The 19,697-nt window shown below is 38.0% G+C and overlaps 1 protein-coding gene across 5 annotated transcripts; it reads right to left on the bottom strand.

The window, feature by feature from the left end:
• Positions 1-3,734: 3,734 nt before the first annotated feature.
• On the bottom strand, positions 3,735-18,713 carry gata3 (GATA binding protein 3). 5 transcript variants are annotated; one of them, XM_055190825.2, is made up of 6 exons: positions 18,561-18,713; positions 13,161-13,487; positions 11,530-12,060; positions 8,831-8,976; positions 7,012-7,137; positions 3,735-5,039 (listed from the first exon to the last, which is right to left on the bottom strand). In XM_055190825.2, exons 2-6 carry the CDS (start codon positions 13,390-13,392, stop codon positions 4,749-4,751), a joined length of 1,326 nt encoding a protein of 441 aa, XP_055046800.1. In that variant the 5' UTR covers positions 13,393-13,487; positions 18,561-18,713; the 3' UTR covers positions 3,735-4,748. The 5 variants fall into 5 exon arrangements, with proteins under 5 accessions (XP_055046800.1, XP_055046802.2, XP_055046801.1 ...); XM_055190827.2 differs by lacking the exons at positions 8,831-8,976; positions 18,561-18,713 and adding an exon at positions 8,729-8,769 and having other exon boundaries at positions 13,161-14,009; XM_055190826.2 differs by lacking the exon at positions 18,561-18,713 and having other exon boundaries at positions 11,587-12,060; positions 13,161-14,009.
• Between the last annotated feature and the right edge of the window lie 984 nt (positions 18,714-19,697).

The raw sequence follows: 19,697 nt of genomic DNA, 5'->3' as shown, positions 1-19,697 counted from the left end.
ATTTTTGAAGTCACACAACTGCCAACACTGATATGGACAAAGCCAACCATTAGGTTAAAAATAGCCTATGCTGGTTTGTTTCAAACCATAGTTGGCTTAAATATGGACATCTTGGTTAATTTAAACCAGTGGTTGGGTTTGCCCATATTTTACCCAAACTTGGGTTGAAACAAGCATTTTATTTATTTTATTTTTTTGAAGTGCACTTCTTTTGGGTGACACATTCATGACCAGTTTCAGTACAGTGATTGAAACAACTAAGATATATAATGTAAAGAATAAAAGTGTGATCTTTATAAAAAAATATTGGTAAGTCAAGATTTGGTTTTTCATATTTCTAGTAAACACATTTACACTTCAAAATGTATAAAATATGTATTCATCTGTGAAGATTAACTTGTTGAACAGAAGTGTAAGTGTCTTTAAATTTTGTTAAACATAGAGCTTATTTTTTGCGATCATTCTTCAAAAGTCTATGAGGAAATTAATGAGCTTTTTGCGAGGGAACCAATGTCCTGTTAACTTCAAGGTTGGCCTAAAAAAATACATCATCCATGCAACACTCTATTGGTACATACCTAAAACATTAAGCTTTTTCGACTTAGAATTTTTTTTAAATGTTACCAGTTGAAGTAATTTTTTTAAGTTAATCCAACTTTCACTTTTTATAGGGTAAAAACAATTTATTACAATAGACAATTTGTTAGCTAAACTATGGGATGAGAACAAATATAAACACATAATGTAGAAATAACTTTCACAGTTGTGAACAGTACTAAAAATAATAATGTACCTTACAATTTTTTTTTCAGTTAAAACCAAATCTTAACCCTGACAATCGCATTTAATGTAAAAAATCCTAATGGTATTATTATTATTATTATTATTATTATGTCTTTCCACTATCCTATTTAAAACTATTAACTAAAGTCATCGCAAAAAGCTTTACATTTAAATAAAGAAGAAGTGCTTGTTTTTTATGTCATAATTATCTTACAGATCTCCTGTGGTTTCCTTGATAATGTGAGGGAAAATACATGAACTGTTGTGTTCCATTGAGGGTACTTCTAAAATATTGAACAAACCAAACGTATGTTTTTGTAAAATGCACGCTTATGGCTTACTTTGTTGACAGCTGGCATATATAAATAGCTCATTAAAATTTATAGCAATTACCTTTAACAAATCAAGAGGGGTAGGGGGGCTTAATTCAACCTTTCCCATAAACAAAAAGAAAATGTGCAATTATGTTATATGAGACAAGACTAAAAAAACTATTTAAAAAAAATTCAAAGAAAAGCAAAGGCAAGGATTTAATCAGTCACTAAACATCCAGTGACCGGCTATGTAAATGCGTAGTTAAAGCGGAAGTCAGCAAAAGTGAGATGTGATATGATTTTTGATGTGACATGATAGTTTCCCCCGAAAAAGTGTTGCCTCAGATGTCACACGCACACTCTGACAGAATTAGGCATATACACTTATGCATGCGCCGTGTACCGTACACGCACACACACACACACTCCAACTTTATCTCTCTCATTATCGCCATTACAACAGTAATGAGCGGCAAAGGTCAGCAAAGGGTGGCAGGACATTCCACTGTGTGTTCATATTTGCAAAACTGAACCTGACCCGAAAAGCCCTATAAGTGCCTTTGAAACACAAACTATGCTAACAAAAGAAGCAGTGCTATTTATGTACCTCTTTCACTTGAGCCTTTCCTGCTGGTTATTGTGTAGCATGTACCCTTCAAACTAAAAGTTTTTATATGACCAGGTTGTCCTACTTGTATATGTGTGAATGTTTTTGGGGGTGTTGATAGGGGTGAAGTATATTCTTTCTATTTCGCATTTAACTATATGCGTATGTGTCGGCCCTCATGTTTTCTGTGGTCTGGGGATGGTTCCTCTTTTTCGACTTCATCAAGAGTGTCTCTTAGCAGCTAATGCTCCATCAGCATAGGCTGATGGCATGCAAACGTACAAAGCCACAAAAGCAGCTACACAAAACAAAATGCATGCAACGCTGTAAAAACAAGAAACATGCAAACTAGTCGTACAGTACGCGCTGTTAATCCTCGATTGTCTAACGTTACAACATTCCCGTATTTCTGTCTTACTTTTTAGCTGCAGGTTTGGAAATCATGTGAATAATCTGTAATAGGAATTAGTTTCAGTTAATCTATTAATATATGATGTAAGGTTCTTTGAACTTAGCATAGCATGATAAATCTTAACAACCAAGTCCGAGGAGCGGCATTGAAGATATGTACTGTTCGCATTACGTACACAATTTAAGTAAAACGTTCAACAAAGTGAACGCTTTATAATCAAACAAAAGCCTCAAGGGCATGGTCCTTTCTTACGGCCCATAAAAACTAATGGACTGAACACCGCGGATAGCTACAATGGAACAGTAAGCATGACCCTGGAAACCCAAACTGACCCACTGATCAAAGTCAGCTGAAAATTCTCCCCGCCATTACATTTAAGCCTTTTAAACGTAGTCTCTTGATTGATTTTGCTGGGGTTTTAGCATTTAAGTGCACCCAAAATCCCCCAAAACCTCAATTGTTTTGCTTTGCCAATGCTTTCCCATTTCTATATCTATTTTATTTTTGAGTACATAACAGGAGCCATGTCTTTCATAGGACTTTAGACACTTCTTGCACCACAAAAACGTCAAAATTTGCTTGTTTCAGTGTGTTTACTTTGTATTAGCAGCCACAGACCAAGAGTATTTTCTACTGCGATCTCTTTAAACCATTTTACCCATAAGGCACTGCTTCTGTTAACCAAGTTATTTTTGCGCTTGGCTCTTTTACAGGCTGTTAAAAACTTTATTCGAGGGCAAGATTACCGTCACTATACAAATACACTGCATTGCCATTTTCATTATTGTATTGATTCATATGTTATGCACTCTAATCGGTTGACTCGGAGTAACCAAGTATTCCCATTGGATCGGGTTTATTTTGATGATTTTCGCAGTGTGAGGTAGTTTAGGCCACAGTTAGCGAAAGAACAGTTTTGGGGAATCACAAAACTGATGTTATGTATTACATCACTGCTTCCAGAGATGAATTATAGATTGAATTTGTTATTGTATCGCTAACAGTGCATTAGTGCTCCGGTGTAATTCCATTACACAGTTTCTCACTGTCTCTCGTTCCAAGGTATTTAAGCAGACTTGATTTTTTTGGTCTTCAAAGTAAAAACTGATTTGATTTATACACGATTTGGACGGAAAGATGAATTTCAAAATCCAAACATCTGACTGCAATTGACATTTACATTCCTCCACTTAAAACGCTTGTGGTTTAATATTCTTATTTCTGCCCTGGCTTGTTGAAAAAACTTTCCCGATGCGATTAGCATGCTACAGAGGCGCAGATGGCATGTGAATGTGGATTTTGAAAGCTGCACTTGTTAACATTAAGATGTCATTAGAATCGAGTCCCTCACGTCGGTTTATTTCTAGGCTTCCTGTTATGCGGCCAGCAGCATTCTGGGTAAATCTAGAGGTGTCCTTGTGGCTAGAGAAGGCCATGTGTCAGATATCACACATATGCAGTGACATACCCACAAGAAACTCATTCTCGCACTCACACACCAACATAGCGCTCATAGACACGCGCACACACACGCACGCACAGACACACGTACAAAAGCTCTCATCTTTACATGCACGCAAGATGTCAACGGATTAAACTAGTTTATTATTTTCAAAGAGAAAAGAATTACGCAACAAAAAGCAAGTCTTTTTTACACTAGTGATTATTAAATTTGTACAACCATTCAGTCTGCATTACATAAAGAAATAATTCTACATCTTTGTTTCTTTCGTATTTTTGGTACTCTGAATTATACATACAAATAACAAATACAGTAACTTTTTTCACAATGCATATAACCTGGGCCCAGAGAAGTCTTTCGGGTGTATATTTATATATATATTTATGTGTGTGTATGTGCGTGCAAATGTGTGTGCGTGTGTGTGTATGTGTGAACACAAACCAATTGCCCAAGACCTATAACACATCCAGAAAAGTAGCTGGGAGTCTGCTGGACAGACTTGACTACAAGTTTTAATGCATTACACACCATTACCCTTTCGTTTCTTCTACTTTTCCTCCCTCATCTACCAACTGTATTTTGGAAAAATAATGACTGCATTGCCACATCTTTCCATCTTCCAGGTTTGAGTCGTACCCTTCTTATCATTAGCTGCCCAAAGGCATTTCCTCTCCAAGCCTTTTTTAATATGCTCTTTAAAAAGTCTTCATTAAATGAACAATTTTTACAAATATATGCAGAGTTCATCTCCGGTCGTCATTCACAGCTCAGTTCCTGTCTCACGTGGGTGAAGAAGAGGACATACAGGTTCAGGAATCGGAAAGGGTTGATTTAAAGTCTTATATGTTTCTGCCTTGATGCCCTGGTTGCCCGCAGGAAAGATGGCATTTGTACACAAATGAAAGTTGACGTTAGCGCACGGTCAAAGCTTTTGCGATGAAGAAAGTTATTGTCTTTGTCTCTTTCTCACAGTCTTTCCTTGTCATTTGGGAGGAGGGGATTAGGCAGGTCATATTGAAGTGGGGAAGTTGGGCACCAGCTGTCTTCGGAATGGACATGAAAGAGCTGATTCGAGATCGGAGTGTTGCGGTAGGTCACAGGCTTTAAGGTTAACGGTGCTTTGAGATGTCCACCGTAGGGAAAGTTGGAGATCGGAGGTAGTAAGGTGCTCTAGCCCATCGCTGTGACCATACTGGAAGGGTGGTGCGGGGCGAAGGGCAAGCTAGAGGAGGGGTGCATGGGAGTGGGTGTGGTCAACATGTGGCCGGAGTGCGAGAAGGGAGGAAAGGAGGTCATGTGACGCGAGAGGGCGGCAGGGCTGAAGGAACTGTTCTTTTCCATCAAGCTTTTGGAGAAATCGTCCATGCTATCATGGGACTTTTTGCTCTTCTTGGATTTGCTGGACATCTTCCGGTTCCGGGTCTGGATGCCCTCTTTCTTCATGGTGAGAGGTCGGTTGATCTGTGGCAGACAAGAAGAAAGGCAAATGTTAGTTATGGCAACCGTCACACTTACACCAAACAATGCATTTATTACTTTTAAGTTTTTGATTTGTTAGAAACCAAAATAGGAAAATATTTTACAATTCTTGAGGAGAAATAAAAATAGACACAGATGCTTGACATACAGTAAATATAAATTGTTGAATGTGGATAGTATGCGCAGATAAAAGATCTTTAAAGAAAATGATATCTTCAATGATGAATTTATTGTTAATTCATATGAGATACTGAGATAAAGAAGACTTAGGTCTCCATTTTCTCTGCATTAAATCCCACTGCTGTCTCAAAAAAACAATTGAGGCATTAAACAGATCTCCTTTGTAACTTTTCGTTCATCTCAAATTCTGGTATTAGGATTTTGTTAAATAATAATAATACAACATTACACTGACAAGGAAGATGCTGTGCAATAATTTACAGTCCAAGGGTGCTCCGGTGATATGTAATGGCTTTTTTGTGTGTCGACGTATGAATGTGTGTCAGGTCATATCCGAACTAGGCCGGATTCCCTAACACCATAGTAGATGCCAAGGCTTGCCAAAGAAAGAAACCCCAGACTCTGGCAAGCCAAACTGAAACACGGTGGCATATCCATGTTTATCTGCCAAACTCAATATTCACTATCACTACCATAACTGCACTCTCTTTAGCATGCTTTGTTTTTCTGTTAAGAATCTGTGCACCGTCTATTCATATTTTATTATTTTGATTAATAAAAAAGCATGTGTCTGTTCGAATTTCATGTGCAAATGAATCCATAAATTGTTCAAGTACAAATAAATGTATGAACCCATTAATATATAGGCCAGACAAATTAACTCACTGACACATGGTGACTATGGCCACCAGTGTAAATGTAAGTGATCTGTATCTGTGCAAATTCACAAGCAAAGCAAAACATTTCATTTGAAACATCACCGCAAGCTATTAGAAGAACATTTCAGCTTTTTTCGGCTATGCCGTGTTAGACTATTTAAAGAAGAGACAGGTTCAAAATCGAACGCAAGACTGACATACACAAATTCAATCACAAATCAGTTTTGATGACAAATCTCTGTTCTCTGTATGAGAGGTAGGAGTGGTCACAGTAACGCAAACATGCGGCTGTTGAAAAAGATCTGCTTAATTTAGCATGCAAAATCTGGAATTCACATCAAAGTAGGCTGACCTCAGCAGAAAGTAAGATGTACCAAAACAAACTAATTATCCAATTAACGCGAGTCCTGGTCATTTTAACTGATGATATGTGATATTTGTTTCTCCGATAACCTAGGTCAAGTTTGGGGGATTTTTTTCTTTTAGTGTTTTTATGCATCGGCCAAAATCAACATGGTAAAATTATTTAACAGGTTGCGCTTGCGTGACTAGTAGGGAAATGTAACCGGAGTGTGGGGCCTTCATGTGTGATGATACAGGATACCAGAGCTGATTAGGTAGAATGAAAATGTTTTCCAACATATGTTTAACATAGAAATACTACCTACCAAAGTGTAACTCGGTGCTAGCTGTTTATAGTCGGCATAATAGTAGTAATAATAAATAATGATCTCTGTATGTAATTTACTCAACAATTTGAGACATTAGTGATTGCTTAAAAATGATGTCAAAATGGGTTAAGTTGTCCCTGGGGTGTGAAAATCACACTACTAGTCAATCATTTGGGTCAAAGGCCAATCAGACAGGCCATAGCAAAAGCCACTAATCAGAACTTTCCTTTAAAAAATAAAGCAGCAGCTGTGATTGGTTAGTGGTTACACGATTTTCAAATATTCACTATAGTAGTCAATGGAAAAACATAACACAAAAATTTAAAACACAATGTCAAGAAAGAAAGAAAGAAAGAAAGAAAATGGCATGATATGAAAGCTGCCATCATGCATAGAAAAGATAGGAAATATCTTACTAGATAAATAGACAGCTATGGAGCTTACATTGTGTAATTTGTAATAGAGGCCGCAGGCATTGCAGACGGGATCGCCGTTCGCATTTCTCCGCCACAGTGTCGTCGTGGTCGTTTGACAGTTTGCGCACGAGGTCCCCGCTCGTCTTGCTGCAGACTGATGGACACACAAAAAGAGAGAATCACAGTTAATACACTCTTCATATAATACCTTCCATAATAATTACATTCCTATAGTCTGTGCTAATGGCCCCAACACTCCTTTTCCCGAGGCTCCAAATGGTTTTAAGTGATGCAGAAATATGTGAGAGGAAAGAGATCTCCATAACACTGGTGCCCTAAACTCTGAGGTAAAAATAGTGCCTTGCGCACATGCCCTCCCAAACCTAAATATTTACAGAGGACATGAAAGCGCTGGGTTAAATCGCGCCCATTAAGGCTGATGACATTTCTCCGTTAAATGATGGAGAGACACTCCGTCTGCGATATCCATGTTTACACATCAACCTGACATTTGTTCAGTTACATATTACCCAACTTTATTCAATTTGCTGCACTGTAGCTGTATGTTTTTTTGCTTAAATTAGCATGCAGTAAGCAGTTATAAGTATTCATTATTAGCAGTTGCAAACAAATCACGTAAACAAATGAAAAGAAATGAAAACTTAAAGAAGTGCAATGAATTTGTGGGGGTTAGCGATGTATTTTGAAATGAAAGAAAATGCATGATGCGTTTAGGGTTGAGGCAGAAATGCTGACTTACTAAAATGACTACTGAAATGACCGATAACTGTATCGTTTGATTCAATTTAATAGTTAGAGACTGATAATCAGATTGATTTATCAATATCCTGAGGGACGAAGCGTATAAGCGTCTGTCGTGGACTCGGGGTCAATATTATTTACTACAATAAAATATATTTTTTTCTTTTTTGAACAAATTTGTGCCTTAAAAATATGCAGCTTGGTGTTAAAATAATCGATATAAATAAGGCAAAGAATAAAAAGTACTCTATCTGTGCTCTTTCTCTCCTTTTTTTTTTTTTAGTTATTCACTGAGCTAGCTAAAGATCGACCTGAAGTCGTGTCTCCTCTCTGCGTGCTCGCGCCCGTATGTTTAGACTGCGGGAACGAGCGCTGTTGTTCGTGGAGTTTTATCAGCAGCGCTCAGATATCCGGCAGTCTTTTCCTGGGAAGCCAGCTTTTCACATTAGAGAGGGCCAATGCCAAAATAGCAGCGCTCGGACTATTTCCCTGCGCCTCAAGAGCCTCGTCTCTATCCAAGCCCAAAGAGAGAATAATTCATTGAGTTATTCTCTCATTTATTAAATCTGTGTGAAACAGTGTCCCTGATGAATTATATATTGTCAGAAATGAACATGATTTGTACAGACACATTTGACCTGATGGAGCTGATCGCCTCCCACGCGTACTGGTTTTAGATAAGCGCTCGTTTCACAACACTTTGAAGTCTTTCCATGACAAATTTCGTTATGCTTCAGTGTAGACACAGTGTCAGCAATTTTTGCGATTAAATTTTATTTTGCGAGCGAAAAAAATTGAGGGGAAAAATAAAACTGAAACAAAAAAATGACAATATTATTGTCATTATTATTACTATTATTACTATTATTAATAATAATCAACCATGAATAATAATAATAATAATAATAATAATAACAATAATAATAATAAAAATAATAATAATAATAATGTAACTGCTATGCTTAATCTAAAAGAAATGAGACCTGCACTTGGTGAGTCAATTTCTTGCAGCTAACACTTCTTCCTGGGTAGAGAAAGAGAGAGAGACAGAAGTGTCATTAATGCAATGCTATAGAGAGACATACCAGCCTCCGCTTGGGCTTGATGAGGGGTCGGTTCTGTCCGTTCATCTTGTGGTACAGTCCGCAGGCGTTACACAAATAGTGACCGGTGCCATCCCTCCGCCACAGAGGAGTCGAGGTGGCCCCGCAGTTAACACATTCTCTACCCTCTGCGAACACAGATACACATGCATGCACAACTGATTTTTAGAACCACTAAAACACAACTACACAATCACTGGCCTGGTTATAACACACCAGTGGCAATGCGCTTTGTTGCATGGTAAAGTATAAGACTCAAACAAATGCATATTATTAGTAATTATACATAAAATAATCAATAAATATCCACACAAATAGAGATAATAATAATAATTATAATAACAATAATAATAACAATGCTGTATTTTAATAAGCATTTGTAATAATTTTGGTAACACTTACTAGTAAAATATGCATAATTACATTCAGCTAATCCTAACCCTTTAGTGCATGTTTTAAACCATATTAATGTCAGTACTTAAATGTATAATTAAACTATCTTAAAATAAAGTGTAACCATTTTTTATCATTTAATTTAATAACAATTAAGTCATTTCCATATAAAACGTTATATGACATCATTGTGCTCAACTCAATCGTCAAATATGACATCATCTGATAAGACTTACAAATAACTTAGCGGTTTTAAGTATGCACTGATGTGAAAATATACACAGAGATAAGCCTTATCTAACGTATCATACAGCAGGCTTTAAACGGTGATGCCTTTGTAAAAAACTTCATCATTCATTAAAATAGGGGAATCGCAAATATATTTTTTGGAGTCGGTTTCCTAAAAAAACAACCTCCCGGTTCATTAAACAGAATGACTAACTACTAGAAATAGCAAGTTTAATCATATAGATTAAGGCTTTATACAGATTTCCTAGCTGTATTGTTTCAGTGACAGAATGTGAAAGCGCCGGCCTAATTAACTTATCGTGTAACCTGTCCGTTTTACGTAATTAAAACACCGCAGCGTTTGATTGACATCCTTTCTGTTTGACTGACAGGTGAAGGGTGCTCGCTTCACGTGTTTAGTGACCCACACCTCCGGTCGCTCCGCTGAAACGAAAAACAGCCTCGTCGCGCAGCCCCCCTTGTATCCGACAGGATTTTTGCCCTCATATGCGGAGCAGCAAGTCTCTTTGTGAATCGCAGTTGCCCCAAACCCACAGAGCTCGTCAGCACAACACCTCCGCAGTGACAGACGCAAGTGCATTAAACAGTTTTGCATCTTTTTACGCATTTGGCAGACGGTTTTATCCAAAGCGATCTACAGTGCATTTAAGATATACATTTTTATCAGTAGGCCTATGTGTGTTTCCTGGGATCGAACCTCATAACGCAATGCTCTACCTGCTGAGCTTTAGGAACCCTTTACGTGTGGGAAAAACGGGAAACAATTTCTTTGGTTTTCTATCAATTTTATATCTATTCATGTTGCAAAAAAAAATATTTTTAAAGGATTTGTCTCTGGTTTAACTGAGAACAGCAGTTGGAAAGATCGATATCCAAGTGGCAACTTAATAAAAAAAATTAACAGAAGTTAAAACGATTAAAATTACGCTGCATAGATTTTTCTGTCATTATCACAAAATCTATTAATATGAATGCCCCGTGAATAAAAACTGGTCCGTCTGCTAATCGCATTAAAAACCGGTTGACCTTGTGAAATCATTTTCTCTGTGTGTTTGAATAACAATCTGTCTGTGCATGCAGGCTGTGCACTGCGCGAGCTCGTTAGTTATTCCGCGCGATCCGCGCGCATCCGGACTCTATCAAAGTTTCTGCGCAAAGTAAACAATGCAACTGTCGCGTGCAGCAGTCTGAAAATAATTGGATTAGCTTAAACATATAAACGCGAGAGAGATGGGGCCGTGCACTGGCAGGCAAAAGAGGAGCAAGAGATGAGAGAGAAAAACACACACATCTACATCCGGAAAACCCCAGCGCTCCTCTATGTTTAAGCGTGTGTAGTCTCAGCTGCATCTGCTGAGCGACGTCTAATAAATCTGAAGAGTTAATTCCGCTTTGCAACCAGACGATTAGAGATATTTTCAAAAGCGAGCGAAATAGAGGAAGGCGGGCATGTTAAAAAAAATCTCTTTTTTTTCTGTAAAACAGACATATTTATAATTGGTTTTAAATTATGATTAATAGATTTCACAACAAATACCTGTTAGGTTATTATTGCAGAAATTAATTAAACAACCAGGCAAATAAAAATGCTTAATTTAATATATTAATACCAAATAAATTCTCTGTGCTAGATTTAGAAAGGATTACGTTTTTCCTAAAGCATGTTTTATATGATCTGTTATTACATTTTAATCAGATAACATAATTTTGTTTGCACCATGGCTTATTGTGTTTAGCCTTGTCTTTCTTTTGTATTTAAATGAGTTATGACTCCTTCGTATTTAAGTGAAGTTATTGATGCTCTTTGTAAAAAGGTATGTGGACTGTGACCAAATTTAATAGCCAAGCCTTGGCACTGACAAAAAAAACCCAGAATAAATACTGTGGTAATTGGTTAACCTGGGAGGCTGTTTGTGAGGAAAACGAAAAGAATGGCAGGTACACAATAAAAGAGGGCTTTCATAGAAAAGCTATTATTAAATGAGCTGACTATGATTTGTTAGTTAGTAAAATCAAAGGGTAATAAAGCGCACGCCTACCTGAACAGGACCTTGTTTTTGGTCTCGTTTTGGAACCATAACTAGAAGAGGACCCACCTATCAGGCTACTTGGTGGGAAGAGCCCCGGCCCATAATCGGACACATAGGAAGGGTAAGTGGCGATGGGGTGGTGCGCAGAGGACATGCCCGCTCCCAAAGAGGCCATGCTTCGACTATGAGCTGAATCCAGCTTACTGTCGCTCAGAGACACCTGGTACTTAATGCATTCTTTGTCCTCTTGCCGTACGGTTGAGATAGAGCCTGATGTGGAAATGGATGGATCAGGGGATACATCTTTGGGTGGAGTGGGTGGAAAGGTGAATAGGTGTGGGCTGGAGTGGCCACCAGACAGCGAAGAGGAAGAAGCTGGAGGATAAACAGACAGAGGCCCAGGGGAACTGTGGTGAAGGGAGGTTTTTGGGAAAGGGCCGAGGTTCCAGGGAGAGGTACTGTGATGAGGGCCGATGCCTTTACTTCCATCAAGCCAAGGAAGAGAGCCATGCAGCAATGATGGGCGACACACCTGGCTACCTGCAGAGACAGAAGACAGGCCTGTTATTAGGACAGGTGAAGGTGTGAGGGGTTTCTATTGGGTAGTTCGATTTTATTAAGATCGTCAGAAAGAGGTCAGGCAACCCTTTTTAGTTTGATTAGAAAATTAGAGAATTATAAAAGATTAATTTTAGAAATATGTAAACTTAAGTAACTTTATAATAAATATCTAAATATACCTGGTGTAAATAAAAAAACGAACAAATACAAAAATAGTAAATTTTAAGTCATTTTCAATCGATACGAACATCTTATGAATAAATAAAGCCTTTAGATAGCTTTCCATTGCATTCAATGACTATTGAAACTTCACTTAAAGATTAAAACTATGAAACTGCTCCTTTGGCCTTACATTAAGCAAGAGGCTTTCGATGGGGCTAGGACGGGGCACAATTAACAACCCCTTTTAGTTTCTCACTTTCAAAACGACTTTCGATCATTTATACACTAATATCTTCTGATGTTGCGGAGAGTTACAAAGTTTTGAGAGTTTCGATTGATGACAATTCTTAAGAGAAACAAGGTCACGGTTTGCAACATTCCGCTCAGGAAGTCATGTCAATAAATTAAAGCAATAGTTCTTCCGTACTTAAAATCATGTACCTACAAAATCTGCACTAAAACCTATGCGCTACCTAATTTTGTTTTTGAAAAATCAATCCCACTAGGCCAGCTAGTACAAATATATGTATACTATATTATCGATCAATTTATAAAATAAAAACCATAAAAATTAAATAATGCTGGTTGCTATTTACATTTTGCTTATTTAATTTAATGTATATTAATTTTCTATAATTAAGCATTTTTCATACGTCATATTATATGGTTATTTTAATGTTAAGAAAATTAAAAGAACAGTAGAACACTAGAAAGATGTGAAACCTATGACACCACTTCAGGTAAGCCACATGTAAACTAACTGACACTATTCAAATGAGAGTTGCATTTTCAGTGCAAGACTATGAGCTGTTTCTGTCAAATTTAGGTCTACACATTTTTGAAGCACAGAGTGAAAATTCGTTAAATTATGATTTGTTGGATTTAGAAAGCTTGAATAAAGTCTATAAACTACTTACTGTGAGGTGGCGGTGGGTATCTCTGCACGGCCCGAACTGAGTTCCCGTAGTACGGATGGTTGCTCTGTCCGTTGTCGATATTAAACAATACTTCCATATCTTCCGCAAGTGGATACTGCGATGGTTCCACGTAGGAGTGTCCCAGTCCCGGGTGGTGTGATTCGGGATGCTGGCCGTTAATGACCGGGTGATGATGGGTTATCCAGCGAGGCTGCTCCGGACCTACTTCCATCGTTTTTATCAAACGTTCATGCACTCAACACGAAAGTTAAAAAAAGTCCAAACTCCTCCGTTTAATCCACAGGTTCGGTTTTTACTTCCGATCACCTGAAATTGAACAAAACAATTTTGACAATTTTTATTAAGTCCGTCCGTTTGTTTGTGTTCTTTCTGTCATTGGCAAATTGTCAGCAGGTCATTTAAAACCGATCCGTCTGTTCAACGAGTGCGCATTAACCTCTGAAACTCAAACGCATTTACAATAATAAGTCCGCGTATGCATCCAAGCGCGCGTCAAGTTCCGCAAGTTTTCTTTCTGTGTGCTGTTGCGTTGACTCAACAAGTGAGTTTGACGGTGCAGGCCGAGCCGGGTCGATCTGGATAAGTTTTCTGCCTTCTGACTGAACCCAAGTTTGATCAGATCTGTGTTTATGCGCAGTAGTAGTAACCCTCTTACTCTATTTCCATCCCTCCCCTATCTCTCTCTTTCTCTCTCTCTCTCTCTCTCTCTCTCTCTCTCTCTCTCTCTCTCTCTCTCTCTCTCTTTCTCTCTCTCTGTCTCTGAATGCACTGCTCTCTCTCTGTGTTTTTTTACAGTGAAGGCATTCTTTCAGGATGGCGCCAGTCAGCTCAATGCTCGCAGACAGCTGTGGCGCGACGCAACTTAAGGAGGGTCTGTGGTGTCATCAGCAGGGGCGGGGCCCAGCCGCCTGGACTAATTGAATAAAGTGGGCCAGGGAAAGATGACCAGGAGCTGTGCCTAATTCTACCTTCCCCATTCATACCAAGTGGGGTATTTTCTAGCAGATATCTAATTGTAAACAAACATGCAAACACAACAAATTTACTCAGCGCAAAGAAATATGTTCACTTTAGAAAAAATAAAGGCTTAATATAATAGTGAAATTTAAAGGTTGCAAAGGTTCCAGATATACTTTTAACAATTTACGTCAATATCTAAAAATATCATGATTTTTGGAAGACATAATTTAAGGTTGAACTATAGGAAATAATTTATTAGGGGTGCTAGGTGTGTTAAAATTGTCCTACAGTTTGATTTGGAAATATCAGCATGTCCTAAGGGCTCTGCCGTTTTGGCCTACTGATGTGTGTGTGTTGTGTGTGTTATCAACTCGTTTGGTGTGTTTGCTCTTTAAAATTGTGACAGTGCGTCCTCTCGCGGTGACAAATAGCACCTTCCGCATGTTCAAAAAGGGCTTATCCTGTCGTTTAAACTCTTGACTGCGACATAGTGGTGCGTTTAGACTACCACCATCCCTCTCTCTCCCCTCTTATACTGTAAACACGGGCTTTCTCCGGATGCTAAGTTCGAAGTTCTTTCCACTTTGAAGGACACTTAACTGGACATCGTTATTCATTTAAAGGGCAATTACATGTAACCTGCTGAATACGCATCAGTATTCCATTAGGCACGTTTAAACCTGTAACCTTAATATCTAACTAGAACGTATTGCTTCTGACACACAGATCACATTAGGGGTTTGTGTCATGCATTATTCTACTTTGTTGCGATGTAATAAGGAGGGTTTGCCTTCGGGGTGATATTCTGTCTCCAGTGGTAAGGTTTGGCCAGGCCGTCCCCAAAAGGTTGACAAATTGGGCTCCTCGTTTGATGCTCTGCTTTGAAATGACGGCCAACCCTGCCGACGCCTCTCGGCGTGACGTCAGTAAACAGGCAGGAAATGGGCTATACTCTGCGCACCGGTGTAGAGCAGGCGAGCTAAGTGTTTTAACCTGCATGCTTGTGTTTCTCTTACATCAGTTATTTTTCTATATGTGTCCAGGAAATAATTATTAATTATAAGTTAAAATAAGCTAAATAGTTACAAATAAATAGCTGCTGTAAATTCAAGCGCATAATAAATGCAAATGAAATATGATTATAAAATATTATTTGCATTTAATTTATTAATGTTTATTCTATTCGATATAGGCTTCTAATTTCAATCCCTTCCTTTGTGTGTGACTTATAAAACTCTGCCTTTGTTTTGTTCCTCGCCTTTAAAAAATTATTTAGTAAGTAATTTGAGTGAAAATGCTGATAAAGAAATGTGCTACAATTTTTTGTCCCGCGTAAGTAGGGGGATCCCGGTAAGGACAGAATTTGGATGGAAAGCGCTGTACTGGCTCACTCTTATTGTAGAGCTGTCAGCGGGCGCGTGTAATGATCCGCGCGTGCTATTATCCCAAGCTCGAGCGTTCATTGGAGGTGCTCGAAGGCAAAGCGCGACGGTGAAAGTGAAATCCTGATTATGTGTTTTGTTTTTTGGCTGAATTAAGCTTAGTGCTCAGGACATGGATGAAAGCCGTCCCGAACACTACAGACGTCGTGTTAGAGTTAAGTATTTGAGGTCTAGAGAAACCTGTTATTTTCATCTGTGAAATTTTATTCAAGACACACACTTCTTGGATAAAGACATATTAAAAATAAAAATACAATTTACATATATCAATAAATAAATATCAGTTAATCTCCATAAAAAATATGTTTAAATAGTGTATGTGTGTTGTGCGTAAGATCCATTCTTTTATAAAGGGCCACGAGGATGATTCATAGACGATACAGTAAATCGGTGGTAAGACAGCGATACTGGGTCAGGTTGAAGATTGGGTAGATAATTTGTGAATGATTATGTCAGGCAAGGCAGATTAAAATCAGGAGTCATCACACATTTTACTGCGGGTGAGAACTTAAGACCCGGCCGTTTTATTTTAGTCTCTCCTGTAACAAGGGTTAGAAGATCTGTGCTGATAACAGACTTTGTTTATCGAACACCATTTTTCAACACATAAAATAACACCTGGTAATAATTTTAGTGAAGTGTATTTTGAACTGGGGTGTAAATAATGAAATCCGAAAGGTGGTAAGGATAATAGCAACCATCAAAGAGCACAAAAATAAAACAACATGTACTGCAGCTATTATAGTAGTAATATCAGTAGCATTGATGTTGTTACAATTTTCTGGTGTACAGCATCACAATATAATGCAATTAATTCAACACACATTTTTATTTCTGTTTGATCGTGGAGGCGACTTCGATTCTTATCTGTTCATCTTTTGCATGACTGGTCCACGCAAAATACTCCCGTATATAAACGCATTTATGACACTTTAATATAGTGACGTGTTTAAGGTGTAAGGAGATTTGATGAAAATGTCAGAGCGTCCAGGTAAATCTGTCCAAACACTGCGGGGTGAACCAGAGGACACACACTTCACCCCAGCTACCGAATGATGAACACATGGGGGAATCAGTCCATAGCGAAACATGAGCGGTACACTTGCAATATTCACGCATATAAGGACGTGTTCGTTACATTTATTTTTAAGCAACAAAATGTTTCCCCTCTCAGTTACCAGTTGTGGAAAAGCACAAAGTGTTTAAATGTTAAACACAAAAGGTTATATAGTCTAATTATGTCCATTGCCCAAGGTAGGCGAATTATTTACAGCATTTTCGTTATTTTATTTTTTGTAATAATACAGGATGCGTAACAAAACAATTATAAATAAAATTATTAAAATGACAATTTAACGATAAAACTACAATCAAAATAATAATAATAACATTACAATTCTTTTTAACGTTAAAGATTAACTGATCTGGGCCATATATGAATCATGCATTTCGTCTTTTCAAGAACGAACTTTCTTTATGATTTCATATATTGTGTAATAATGGCCTATTTAGGTTAGACTGCAGATTCTTAGAACAAAGTCGAGGACGTGAAATTCGTATGGTTGCGTCAAAATGAGAGTTTGACTTATTTTCTAAGAATTACTGATTACAAAATGGTGAGAGGGGAATAACGCGAGAGCCTCGAGTGCAGGTTTTGTTTTTGATAACTCATCGTTTAAAAAGGAAACACCTATAGATGGGTGACACATAGCAGCCATTCATCTATATGTCCTCAACAAGCCAAATAATTAATTTCCCAAATTTGTGTTATTTAATCTGCATTGGCTAATCGTTCTCATGAATGCATCTCAAGTGTATTAGCCTATAATAATATTAATCCGTCTGTTCATATAACATCACCCGGTGCTCAACTGCTTCAGGCCTAATGCATTTATTTGATTTCCACTGGTGCTCTATTGGTTGACGCTTGGACTGACGCATGTAACAACTTCATAACTCAAAGCGGTAAACAAAGAACCACATCGCAAGAATATTCCCGTTCAATCAAAAATGCATCGCTTCCTTTCGGTCGAGTGCTGATTTGAGGACATGGTTTCAGATCATTTCACTTTGCAGCTGAATGGAGTGACCGGTCTCGTGCTATCAGGGAGAAACAGCTGTTTTAGGCGCATTCAGCTCCAATCAATGGAGGCTGCTGCTCTCTACATGCAAATACAAATCAAATGAGCCTGCACCCATGAAAGACTATGATGTGCCTTAATGTCGCGTCCTCATCTCTGTTTCCAATTCTCTTCAAACCATCATCACAAATACATCCTCTCTCTCTCTCTCGTTCTGTCTGTCTATATCTCTCTCTCTCTTTCCCTGCGCACACACTGGAAGCGCAGTTTCAGCAAATCCACTTCTCTTTATGACCCATTGCAGGGCTAATCAGATCAATTTCACGGGTTAAGGGAAGCATACTCGCTCACGCTCAGGTGGTAATAGATCATTAAAATCCTTCGTCTAGAGGACGGTAGGCGGGAAAATGATTCTTAAAATACATAGGCGTCCATAAAATCCCACCCCGATTTTCGGAAACTGAACGTGGGTGCTGGTGAAATGCATAGCCTATATATGTGGCGGATGAAATGAATAAGCGCTTGAAAGTTGACAAATGCACGTCTAAAATTGTTAAATGACTGTGCCACCCTCAGACAGAAAAACACGCAATACACACTTGAATAACATGAGAAAAATTAATGCTTCTTTTAGACCGCGTGTATGATGCAATTATGAAATGCACAACACCAAGAAGAATAGCATTTGTGATGGAAAAGAAAGATTTGTAATATGTGCATTTGAATTTGCACCAAATGCATATTTTGAAATGGGGACAATGCACGACGAACTGGCATATAACCGCATAAAGCTTTACAAAGACGCGGTTACTGCAAACATAATTATTTATTCCGACAGTGTTGAGAGCTCAGAAAGAAAATTAAAAAAGAAAATATGAATATTAATATTGACTAACCTGCGAAATTGTGGTTGTCGCGTGGTCAGGCGTTTTTTTCTGATGGGCTTCAGATGTGAAGTGACACACAGATGGAAGTGCCGATGGCATTTACAGCAGGAGGGAAAAAACTAGGCTCCTTTTTTCTTCTAGCCTACACACTCTCTCTCCGTCTCACTCTCGCTCTCGCGCGCACACACGCACGCGCGCATATACACACACTCTACCGTACTTACTGTACACCAAGCGCCGAGCTCTTCCGGGTCGGTGCCGGCTGCGGAGTAAAAACACACACTTAACCTGCAAAGGAACGATTACACACATCCGTAACGAACCTTATTAACACAGACAGAGGGGACATGGACTTACGGGCCGCGAAGAGGAAACAGGTACCGGCCGCGTACGTTCAGTAGCACGGAGCTGCAATCCGTAAGTCCTGACAACGCAGCCCGTTAGATGTCAAACCGATGCTTTATAATGCATGAGATGGCCATCGTTTGACCACTCGTCAATTCTGTTTTTATTAATTCCTTACCCCTGCGTTGATAATCTTTATAAAATAATATTTAATCTTACAATGCAATATTCATCGGTAATTGTTTTAAAGCACGTAGTGTTCGTTTTTAATGTTTTAAATAAAAAGTTCGACATTGATTAATAAACGCAAATCGAAAGAACATAGGCATATATGTATGTATATATATATCTGTGGTTGGCATATAGATATGCATATAGATTATATGAAATAGAAAGCATTTTTTTAACTTAATATTTTATCCGTGTTAGATATTATTTACATCTGACATCAGATGTAGTGATTGGATGCAGGTTATTCGGACCAAAAAAAAGAACTTTCTGCCCCAAATAATATTTACTTAAGATTTTATGTGTCGAATTTTGATGTGTTGGTAATTATATTTACGTCCTAGGCAAAAGACTGTATTTTAAATGTCCCATACATATGTTTTCCATATAAAATATTTCTCTATTAAATTGAAAATTTCATTATCAATGTAAGACCTTCTTTTTATTTTTATTATTGTTCTTCTAATTTATAAATTTTTATCGTAATGTTTTATTTTAAAAATGTGAACGTGAATATGCATAAATCATTACAGATGTTCTGTTGCAGGTTTGCATTGGGGACTCGTACAAAAG

Source organism: Misgurnus anguillicaudatus, chromosome 1 (genome assembly GCF_027580225.2).
Source record: "Misgurnus anguillicaudatus chromosome 1, ASM2758022v2, whole genome shotgun sequence".
Taxonomy (NCBI): Eukaryota; Metazoa; Chordata; class Actinopteri; order Cypriniformes; family Cobitidae; genus Misgurnus; species Misgurnus anguillicaudatus.
The sequence above is the reverse complement of the archived record's forward strand: the minus strand, read 5'-3'. Positions and strand labels throughout refer to the sequence as shown.